We start from the raw sequence: 11,563 nt of genomic DNA, 5'->3' as shown, positions 1-11,563 counted from the left end.
ATATGGGCCATGCACTCACTTCATTGCTTGTCATATCCAAAGCGGCAAGAGGACACCCATATTCACTGGTTGGACTTCTTCATAGCCTCGTTCTAGAGGACCAACTAAACCTCGAGCTAGATGGCTAATTATGGCTCTTTGCCCATATGCAAGGACAACTTGTCGAGGAGTAAATGCTAATGACAACATAGGTTGAGACGAGAGTATGGGGATATAAACAAGGAAACATGGGTGAGAAATACTATGGCTAGATAATGGAGATCACTGCTTTGCCATATGTTGCTTGCACACATAGGACTTGATATCACAGCCTCAATTGCAAGGTTGCAACGAAGCAAACCCATTACGTGACAACATAGGTTGAGACGAGAATATGGGGATATAAACAAGGAAACATGGGTGACAAATGCTATCGCCAGATAATGGGGATCACTGCTCGCCATATGTTGCTTGCACTCATAGGACTCGATATCATAGCCTCAATTGCAAGGTTGCAACGAAGCAAACCCATTTTACGTGATCGCATACACATTAGTGACGATTGCACTAAAAAGTAAAAAAAGCATGTGTCTGAAACCATTATGTCGGCAATGCGATCAACCGGGCTTCTTTTTTTTTTTTTTTTTGGGTCTGTGTTTGTTAATTGGCACGATTCGGAATGTATGTGGAATCGCTTCGGCTCAAGTTGTGTCGAGACGGGCAGACTAGACTAGCATTGTAGCCCTTGGTGGGATTAGTGGCCCCTTGGGACAAAATCTCTCTCTCTCTCTCTCTCTCTCTCTCTCTCAACTCTCTGATTCTACAAAAATCTCTCAGTCTCTACCCCTCTAAACCTAGCTCTTCTGCAGTACAGACAGACACACACATAGATCATCAGATTCCTCTCACACGCGAGGTAAGTAATCTCTCTCTCTGTCTCTCTCTCTCTGTCTCTGTCTCTCCATCCGCCATAGCTTCATTTGCACATGAATTGGTGCTCACCAGGAGCAGTTAACACTTACATACATACCTATATATGTGTGTATATTCGTTTTTTTTTTGTCTTCTGCTGTTTTTGTTTCCTGTCATGGTTTGCTTACCCCTCGCAGACGAACGGGTTTTCTTCTTCTCTTTTAAGGAATCGGATTCTCGCTCCCTTGGATTCTCACTCCCTTGCACATTATGGCGAACTTGACCATGATCCTCGAAAAGGTAGGCTACATTTTCTTTAAACTTTTTTTCCTGTGTTTTTGTCTTTCTTCTTCCTCTTCGAAATTTACTAGTTGTGAGATGTTCAGAAATGAATCGTGTATTGATGATCTATTTTCTGACTAATACTGCACAACAAAACGTCTAGATCGTTTCCAAGGATAAGGATTATCGATACATGGCCACATCGGATCTTTTGAACGAGCTTCAGAAAGATACATTCAGAACTGATGTGGATAGTGAGCGTAAGATATCACAGATTGTTCTTCAGCAGCTCGATGATCCAAGTGGAGATATTTCAGGTCTTGCTGTGAAATGGTAAGCTCACATGCATTTTCTCCTCAGCTTTGCATTATCAAATGTTGAGTAGAGACAATTGGGTTACAAAGGCATAGTTATTTGTAGTTTAATTATTTACCCTCCAAAAGAACCATTTTGTACATATTTCTCCATGTCTTTGTATAATTTGAGAGGCAATTTCATAGGAGAAATGCATATTTTTGCCATAGTAATAAAAAACTGTTTAGTATGAATTGGCAAACTGGCTAATATGAACCTTGGGATATATGTATCTTTTGGAACCTGGATTATTTATTGATCGGTTGTGTTAATACAGTGGAATCTGAAGAACTTTAATTTCTTGATGTTTGTGGACAATGTGATATGATATTCATCCCAGGGCTGTAAATGTAAGAGTATACTCATAGTTGGTGCATGAATATTGGCTTACTGTTGGCCATCAACGATGTGAGTAGGGATGCCATAGCATATAGCCACGTACAATGCATGAAGTAACCAACATAATCTATACTAGTTGAGGTGGGCACATTTTGGGACAGTTCATGATGTGCTTGTACCAATATGGTATAAGCTGCACGATTTTAGTTTAGTATGTTCAGGTCTAAGCTGTAATTTGAAGACGTTGATATGTGAGAATCGTCACCTACTTTTTCGCCATTGATGAGGTTGAAATGGATACAATCATATTTAATCCACAATGCAATTGGGATGTATGAAACAATAGACAAATTTTTACTCCTTGAGACGAGCGTCTCATGTATTATAGTTTCATGTGCACACAAGAGCTTAAAAACGTTTATTAATTTGCATATTAAGCTCATTTATGTGTAACTCGATATATTTGTATCTTTAGGCATTTCTTCAGTTAGGAAATCCAAAGAACCTTAATTCTAGGTGTGTATGCTATTAACAAAACATATAAGGTATACTAATGGGATTCAGTCAGGAACTCCAAAGAACCTTAATGTTAGGACTTAACAATGAAATCGAGCTATGATCTATCGTAGAAAGATAAAGATGGTACAAATCTATCCCTGCTATTGATTATCCTTACCTTATAAACTTCAACAGAAATCACATTGTATCATCTGAACACTTTGAAAAATGATTACAAACAATGACTAATCCAGCACCTTCTTAAACTAGTGCTTTATTCTTTGGCCATTCTTTTACTAAGTTTTCAATGATGTAATTTGCAGTTGTTGGAGAAACCTTAAGTCTATAAACTCCCTACACTTGGGCATTAATGATGAGAATAGAGTTGTCATAATATCTAGTCTGTGCTATTAATGGAATCGTTTATGTAATCCATGATCTTTTGAGATAGTTTTCTAATGTGCTGGACATCTCCATTCCAGTAATAAACCAATTTCTAGGTTTTAACCTTTCATAATTTACTATATGATTCAATGCGTTATACTTGTTTTGAGCAGTCTGGCTCCACTGGTTAAAAAAGTCAGCGAGAACAGAGTTATAGAAATATCAGATACACTATGTACGAAGTTGTTAACAGGGAAGGAACAACAGCGTGATATTGCAAGCATTGCTTTAAAAACTGTGGTTGCTGAAATTAGTAGTGGATCTGTTGCTCAAGGTGTTGTAGGCTTACTCTCTCCAAAGTTGGTGAAAGGAATTAGCACATCAGTATGTCCCAGGATATCTTTTTCTATTTGGCTTTTTGATTGGAACTTAGCTTAATTTCTTATGCAGTTAAATGAAATATTCAATCCTGATGTTTCAGAGTACGAGTTCTGAAGTTAAAGGAGAGTGTCTTGATATTTTTTGTGATGTACTTCACCGATTTGGAAATCTAATGGTCATGGAGCATGAGAAGTTGTTGAACTCAATGCTTGTGCAACTGAATTCAAGTCAAACTAACCTTCGTAAGCGAGCTATTCAATGCCTTGGTAAGAGCATGCCACATGCTTCTTTTGTTCATTAAATGCACATTTCTCACATTCAATTTGTAGTTATTGGTCGTCTACTTCCATGTATTTTTGTTTGCATGCATTAATAACTTGTATTGCCATCTAGGAATCAACATTAAATATATTAATTTTTATTTTATGATGATTTCATAGTTTTCTATTTTATTATGGTTTTTGCAACAGCTATTTTGGCATCTAGCTTATCAGATGATTTATTAGGGAGAGCAATTCATCATGTTGTTGATCTCCTGAAGCGTAGAGATTTGAAGCCTGATATGATAAGATCAAGTATACAAATGATTGGGGCTTTCAGGTTTGTCAATGTGTCTTCTTTCTTTTATAAAGAAAAATTCTAGGTGAGATGGGTACTGTTAAAGTTTCACACAATTGGCAAACTTCAACTTTCACAAGGAGATTGTATAGAGTTTCACAAATCGTGATATGTTTTTCCGTAAAAATATTGTAATTAGACTGTAGTTTTTTTGTGTAATCGTTATGAGTTTCACATATAATTGTATTTTATCTGGTAGATGAATTCTGGTGTAGACTAATGTCATCTGTGAGCCGTGAGGATCATGGATTTTTTAATCTGTTATTGAATATATTTTTCTGTATGATTTTAATCATAACATTTACAACCTTCATTCAAATTCTTATTGAATGGAAATTTTCTTAGAGGAGTCTAAATTCGATCTTAACTGGGTGTACGGATGGCAGTCGTGCAGTTGGCTACAGGTTTGGGCCATATCTGGCAGAGGCTGTACCCCTCCTTATCAGTTATTGTGAAAATGCTTCTGAAAATGATGATGAGCTACGTGAAAATAGCCTTCAGGTATGTGCATCTACAAGTGCTTGACTTGGCTATGTCATGGAATTCTGCATAATGTACTCCTTTTACCTCTAATATGCAGGAGCATTTTCTCCTTACATGTATTTTAAAATACAGGCACTGGAAAGTTTTGTTTTGCGATGTGCTAGGGAGGTTACGCCATATTGTGAGGTGATTTTGGACCTTTCGCTTAAATATGTCAGCTATGATCCGAATTTCACCGATGATATGGATGAAGATCAGGATGAAGACATGAATGGTGATGAAGAGGAGGATGAGTAAGTTTTGAGTAATTTTCACCAGGTATTGGAGTTGACCAAAATGCATGCTTATATATTCTTCTGGTTTACAGAGATAGTGGTAATGAGTATAGTGATGATGAAGATGTAAGCTGGAAAGTCCGCAGGGCTGCTGTTAAATGTCTTTCAGCAATTATTATATCTCGTCCTGAAATAATGACAGTGTTGTATGGCAAGGTGCAACCACACCTCCAATAGAAAAAACTTTATTTTTTATTTGGTGTTTACCAACAGAACCATAAACTCAGGGAGCTCTTTCAATGCTCTCTATGCGTGATCTCCAGTTATATCTCATGTTCTCATTCCTTTCTGTAGGCTTGCCCAAAATTGATAGAGAGGTTTAAAGAGAGGGAAGAAAATGTGAAGGTGATAATATTACATTGTGTTCCCAAATCATTATTCTTTGTAAGTGCTCTATTTATTCTAAAACTGAGTGGTTTTTCAATTTCAGATTGATATTTTCAACGCCTTCTGTGACCTTCTTCGGCAGACTGCAAGCGTAACAAAAGGATCTGGAATTGTTGATCCTTCTAGGTATGCATTGCTTCATAACGTCAAACAGTCGGATTGGTGTTGATCTTAATGCTTATGTAGATTCAAATTTACATGACAGCCCGTTGCTTTTATTGGAGCAAGAGGTGCCCAAACTTGTGAAGTCTTTAAATAAACAGCTTCGAGAGAAATCCATTAAAACCAAGGTCAAGACAGATGATTCTTTATGTAATATTGTATATTAGCTTCTATACCATCAGGAGTTATTTTGTAAAGATTATTGCAGGTTGGAGTTTTTTCAGTATTGAAGGAGCTAGTGATAGTACGTCCCAATTGTTTGGCGGATCAAATTGCTTCACTGGTTCCAGGAATAGAGAGGGCATTGAATGTAGGGTTTTTGGCTAAATGAATTTCATGGGTAGAAGTTTTCACACTTCAAATTAATAATAGATACATTTTATTTCATCTGACTGTATGTTTCGTTTTGTAGGATAAAGGTTCAAATTCCAATTTGAAGATAGAGGCATTAGTCTTTACTAGACTGGTTATGATCTCTCATCCACCCACGGTATTTCATCAGCATGTGAAAGTAAGTAGCTCTTCATTCTCTTCAGTTCAAATGCTAATTATGGATTCCTTGTTAAGGATTTCTTTTATCTGCAGGAAATACTTGAGCCAGTACTTTCAGCAGTAGGTGAGCGATATTATAAGGTGACCGCGGAAGCTCTTAGAGTTTGTGGAGAGCTTGTAAAACTAATCCGGCCCAATGTTAATGAGGTGAGTAGGTCTAGACCTACTTGTAATCTTTTGCTTTCCTGCCATGTTAATTATTGATATTCAACTATTTTCTTCTTCAGGTGCCTACATTTGATTTCAAGCTGTATCTGAAGCCCATCTATAGCTCCATTCTAAAGCGTTTAACAGCACAAGATCAAGATCAGGTATTCCACTATATTCTAAGTAGTTTATAATAATGCTAACTTGGAAAGGTTTTGGCACACTTAATCTTTGTAATCATTTTCACACTTGCCAATTTTCAGGAGGTGAAGGAATGTGCCATATATTGCATGGGCTTAGTCATTGCAATACTTGGTGATCACCTTAAAAATGAACTTGGCATCTGCTTGCCAATATTATTGGAGAGACTACGGAATGAAATAACCCGTTTGACTGCTGTTAAGGTTTATTAGACTTTATATAAAGAATAATCAATTGTCTTCTTTTCTGAAGTTTTTGTTGTGTGTGACAAGTCTGCTCTTCTGATGTTGTGAAGGCCTTCGCCACAATAGCGGAATCTCCTCTAAAGATTGATCTCTCATGTGTGTTAGAACAAGTTATTTTTGAACTAACTACATTCTTGAGGAAGGTATACACTCTTGTAGGTTAGAAACAGAATTGAACGCCAAATACTCTCTTACGTGAATAATAACCGTTACTCTTAATTTTCTTTGTTGTAGGCAAATCGTGCGTTGCGGCAAGCCTCCTTGTATACGTTGAATTCATTGCTTGTTGCTTATAGTGATCAAATTAGTAAGAACAATCTTGAATCTGTTGTAACAGAGCTCTCTACTTTAATAAGGTATGCTTCCAAATACTCCCTTTAAATTCCTTCTTTGTTTATATACTTTCTTTCTAGTTTTATGGACACTTACATTAGGCATGTGATTGTCTTTCAAGTGCTATAATGTAGTTCCATAATGCAATGGAGGTTCCTTAGGTCAATTTGCTTTTTAATAATTCGATTTGGCTGTTTGTGGACTACTGTCAAGTCTCTTCTCATTTTCAATTCTTGGAAGTTACTTTGATAGGCTCTAATGTAACTTCTAATCCAATATATGTTTGTTTCAGAAGTTAAAAGATGTCATCGATACATCTAAAGGCTGAAATACAAAAAATAAGGTTGAACTAGTATTAGGTAACCAAACCATTAAAGTAATTCTAAAGAAATGTTATGAGCCAGTGCAAAAATGCACTTCATATTAGAAAACGAAATGCAAACATGGGTAGAGGTAACTAAATATGCCAAAGCTCAAGCCGAGAAATAAAGAAATAAAAGGGAATGCTCCTTGTATAGCGGTCATCAAAAGTAGTCTCATAGATAGGTAGGAAGTGATGAATTCAACATTAGAAGAATCCCAAAGGAAAAGCTTGTGCTCCTTGTATAGCGGTTGTCAAAAGTAGCAGTACTCGTAGATAGGTAGGAAATGATGGATTCAATAGAAGAAAGCTTGTGCTTTGCATTTGCAAGTTGTTGGATGGGTTGAAAAAGGAAGCCTACAAGAAGATGTCAGGAATCTCAGAATAAGGATTGAATATTTCAACTGCTTTGGCATGGAGGATGGGAAGAGGTGAATCTAGGGTTAAGGCTTTAATCATTTGAGTCATGGACATGGAAAAGAAAAAGCTTTTCTTGTTGGAGGGTGGCAGCTCCAGCCCTGCACTCTCTTTCATATTTATTATCTTTGTACTACATTCTCTCTTTTCTCAGATTCTTCTCTCTCTAGAATCTGCAACTCTTTAAATGCCTTCTCTCTCTAGAATCTGCAATGCTTTAAATGCCTTTTCTCTCTTCTACCTTTTCCAAGATATTCCTAGTTTTTTGTACCTGTTTGGTAGTACAAGAGTCACTTAACTACCAAACAACCATTTCACCCACATTCCCCAATTTTGTATAAATAGGCTATACCAGCCTCTTTTGTATAAGTTTTCATTTTCTTTTTTGCTACTTAAAACAAGCTCTATTCCTTGGCTGTGTCTCTACTCTTTGCAACCATTTTTTCTACTGCTGTCTAACAGCCTTCTCACAGCTTGGCTGTGCCTATTTTGTTTTAAGTTTGTTGTTGCTGCTATTAACAACTTTTCTCACATGGTATCAGAGCAGTGAGGTCTCCATATCCTCAGCCTGATTTTTTTTTGCCAAAGAGCACACAGATCTATCTTGGAGTTAGTGCACATGGATCTTTGTGGTCCCATGAAAACCACTACTCTTGGTGGTGCACGCTACTTCATGCTTATAATTGATGACTTCTCCCGCAAGGTTTGGGTTTATTTTCTTGTAGAAAAATCCCAAGCCTTCGCAAAATTTCAAGAATGGGTAGCTCTCGTGGAGAACGAGACATCGAAGAAAGTTCGAAAGATCAGGTCGGACAATGGTGGAGAGTTTATCTCCAAAGCTTTCCACCATTTCTGCTCTCAACGAGGCATTGCTCGCCAATTTTCTACACCCAATACTCCCCAACAAAATGGAGTCGTGGAAAGGAAGAACCGGACAGTCCAAGAGATGGCTCGTACGATGCTATCTCAATCTGATCTTCCTCTATCGTTTTGGGGTGAAGCTGTCAACACAGCAGTCTACATCATCAACTGCTGCCCAACAAAAGCAGTTGCTAGAATGACGCCTGAAGAAGCATTTACAGGTGTAAAGCCCTCGGTATCTCATTTTAAAGTCTTTGGTTGTGATGCTTATGTTCACATTTCAGATCATAAAAGGACGAAATTTGAGTCCAAAACCAAGAAATGCAAATTTCTTGGTTACAGCATACAGGTTATGGGATTTAGAGTCAAAGTCCCTAGTCATATCTAGGGATGTTCATTTTGTGGAGTCTCAGCCGGATGACTCTAGGATTTTACCTGAGTTCATGGTTGAAATCCAAGCTCCTCCGGAATCTCCTATTTTAGACGAAGATGTCTCATCTTCAAGCCCCCCATCTCCTCCTACTCAATCTCTAACTTCGCCAACAATTCAAACCTCTCCCTCAACTCCACTTGTTTCCACTCCCTCTACAAACCAGCTTCCACCACTTCCCAAGTGGCTTCAAGCCACCATTCGTGATTCTCATCTCTCCGATGCTGAACTTCATGAGTATACATCTGGTTCTCGAACACGTAAGTCACAACGGCCTCTTCACTCATGCAACTTTGCCTTATTGTGCACTGTTGTGCAATCAAAAGAACCCACAACAGCAAAAGAGGCCCTTGTTCTTCCAAAGTGGAAAGCAACAATGGAAGTTGAACTTGATTCCATTGAGCGGAATCATACATGGGAGCTGGTCCCACGGCCTCCACATCGACAAGTCATTGGATTGAAATGGATTTTCAAGACCAAATACCATGCTGATGGTACTTTGGATAAGCACAAGGCACGTTTAGTGGCAAAAGACTACTCACAAGTTGAAGGAGTGGATTATGTGGAAACTTTTGCTCCAACAGCAAGGTACACATCTATCCGATGTGCCCTTGCACTTGCTGCTCACAACAAATGGGCCATTTTTCAAATGGATGTCAAGTTAGCCTTCCTTAACGGTGACTTGAAAGAGGAGGTTTATGTTGAACAGCCTCCAGGTTTCGAGATTTTAGAGCAGAAAAACACGGTCTACAAGTTACACAAAGCCTTGTATGGCTTAAAGCAAGCTCCCAAAGCTTGGCATGACAAAATTGATAGCTTCTTTCTTTCTCTTGGGTTTCAAAACTGTAATGCTGACAGCAATCTCTATGTTTTTTCCCAAGATAATTTGCTTTGCTTGATCATATTATATGTTGACGACCTTCTAATTACAGGGTCCCTTGCATCTAAAATCGAGGAGGTTCGCGCTGACCTCAAAACAACCTTTGAAATGACTGATCTAGGACTTCTCCATTATTTCATAGGGATGGAGGTCTATCAATCACATGGTGGTATCTTTCTCAGCCAACATAGGTATCTCATGCAGCTCCTTGAGACCTATAACATGACAAATTGCAAGCCACTCTCCTGTCCAATGGATCCAAACTCAAAGCTATCTCGTGAAGACGATTCTCCCATATTTGAGGATATCACGAAATATAGGAGATTAATCGGGTCCCTTCTTCACTTAACTTATACCAGGCCTGATTTGTCCTATAGCGTGAGTATTCTCAGCCAATTCTCAACTGCTCCAAGACAAAGTCATTGGCAAGCAACTATTTGAGTTCTTCGGTATTTGGCCAACACAATCGACTATGGTCTATCTTTTAGAGGCAGCATTGAGCTTGTTGGCTACTCAGATGTTGATTGGGCAGGTGATATTGATTCTAGAAGGTCCACATCTGGCTATTGTTTTATGTTAGGTTCAGGCTTGATTTCTTGGAAATCGAAGAAGCAAAACTCAGTTTCTACTTCATCGACGGAAGCTGAATATCGCGCCTACTTGGATACTTGCTGTGAGTTGCTATGGTTGATGCAATTGTTTTCTCACATTGGTGTTTTGCAAGCCTCTCCTATTGCAGTTTTCACCAACAGCCAAAGTGCACGTGCCTTGGCACATAGCTCAGCATTTCATGGTAGAACAAAACACATCGAAGTGCACTACCATTTTGTTCGTGACTTAGTGAAATCACAAGTCATCAACTTGGCATATTGCCCTACTCAAGAAAATGTGGCTGATTTATTTACTAAGCCACTTCCAAGGCAAGCCATTGATCAACTCCTTGATCGACTCAATGTTGGACTGCCGTTCTGGAGCTGAGAGGAGGTGTTGGAGGGTGGCAGCTCTAGCCCTGCACTCTCTTTCATATTTATTATCTTTGTACTACATTCTCTCTTTTCTCAGATTCTTCTCTCTCTAGATGCAATGCTTTAAATGCCTTTTCTCTCTTCTACCTTTTCCAAGATATTCCTAGTTTTTTGTACCTGTTTGGTAGTACAAGAGTCACTTAACTACCAAACAGCCATTTCACCCACATTCCCCAATTTTGTATAAATAGGCTATACCCGCCTCTTTTGTATAAGTTTTCATTTTCTTTTTTGCTACTTAAAACAAGCTCTATTCCTTGGCTGTGTCTCTACTCTTTGCAACCATTTTTTCTATTGCTGTCTAACAGCCTTCTCACAGCTTGGCTGTGCCTATTTTGTTTTAAGTTTGTTGCTGCTGCTATTAACAGCTTTTCTCACATTTCTAATCGAAAGAATGACACTCAAGGGCGACAATAATTTTAGATGAAAATCTCACGCCAACTCAAGTAGCACATTGTAAAGAAAACATGCCATAAGTGCTTCATGCAATTCATACTAGAAAATCAGCTGCCTATAAATATGGCAACCCATAATCTTACAGAGAAGAAATTTGCATATAGTGTATCATCTACGATACCTTACACGTGATAATGTATGATCCATGCATCCTTGAAAGTTAAGATGTTGCAATTTGTCACTCCCCACCTACCTACTTGAGGCATGCACCTAATGGAGAATCACAAATTTACCATTATATGTCGATGCTGTAAGATTCACTAGTGTGGAGGATGTAATGCTATTAGGGAGCATCAATGCAAGAACTAAGGATGAACAAACAACTTTGTTTTGACAAGTGCACAATATGAACAAAGTAATGGAATATAGCAAACACTTTCTAGCCCTTGGTACTTGGTAGTTCACATGGATTCGTTGTATACAATGGTTTGGTAGAATGGCCAAGACCATATCTTTTTTGATGCTGGAACCGCAAGGGAGATGCAAGCACAATTGTTTACTTGATGGAATCTCCATCTTTTCTGTTCAAGTTACACATTTC

The 11,563-nt window shown here is 38.3% G+C and overlaps 1 protein-coding gene across 1 annotated transcript; it reads left to right on the top strand.

The window, feature by feature from the left end:
- Positions 1-792: 792 nt before the first annotated feature.
- LOC147847414 (cullin-associated NEDD8-dissociated protein 1-like) lies at positions 793-6,655 on the top strand. The gene is made up of 19 exons (XM_087339227.1): positions 793-895; positions 1,118-1,191; positions 1,337-1,506; positions 2,922-3,132; positions 3,230-3,395; positions 3,600-3,729; positions 4,134-4,248; positions 4,363-4,523; positions 4,598-4,721; positions 4,860-4,910; positions 4,996-5,078; positions 5,158-5,242; positions 5,323-5,424; positions 5,527-5,625; positions 5,700-5,813; positions 5,894-5,977; positions 6,077-6,217; positions 6,310-6,402; positions 6,494-6,655. The coding sequence occupies exons 2-19, from the start codon at positions 1,162-1,164 to the stop codon at positions 6,638-6,640; spliced, it is 2,106 nt and encodes a 701-aa protein (XP_087195353.1). The 5' UTR covers positions 793-895; positions 1,118-1,161; the 3' UTR covers positions 6,641-6,655.
- Positions 6,656-11,563: the final 4,908 nt, after the last annotated feature.

The sequence above is a fragment of the Azolla caroliniana genome, unplaced genomic scaffold (genome assembly GCF_043228905.1).
Source record: "Azolla caroliniana isolate FFs.n. ecotype wild unplaced genomic scaffold, voAzoCaro1.0.p SCAF_1058, whole genome shotgun sequence".
Lineage (NCBI taxonomy): Eukaryota > Viridiplantae > Streptophyta > Polypodiopsida > Salviniales > Salviniaceae > Azolla > Azolla caroliniana.
Note: the sequence above shows the minus strand (reverse complement) of the source record. Positions and strands in the feature narration are given on the sequence as shown.

What these genes read in the sequence shown, in the direction of transcription:
- LOC147847414 (XM_087339227.1), top strand. Translation starts at nt 1,162, where the DNA reads ATGGCGAACTTGACCATGATCCTCGAAAAG. An exon ending in TCAGGTCTTGCTGTGAAATG is followed by an intron (nt 1,507 to 2,921) that starts GTAAGCTCACAT and finishes TGTTTTGAGCAG; the next exon opens with TCTGGCTCCACTGGTTAAAA. An exon ending in CAAATGATTGGGGCTTTCAG is followed by an intron (nt 3,730 to 4,133) that starts GTTTGTCAATGT and finishes TACGGATGGCAG; the next exon opens with TCGTGCAGTTGGCTACAGGT.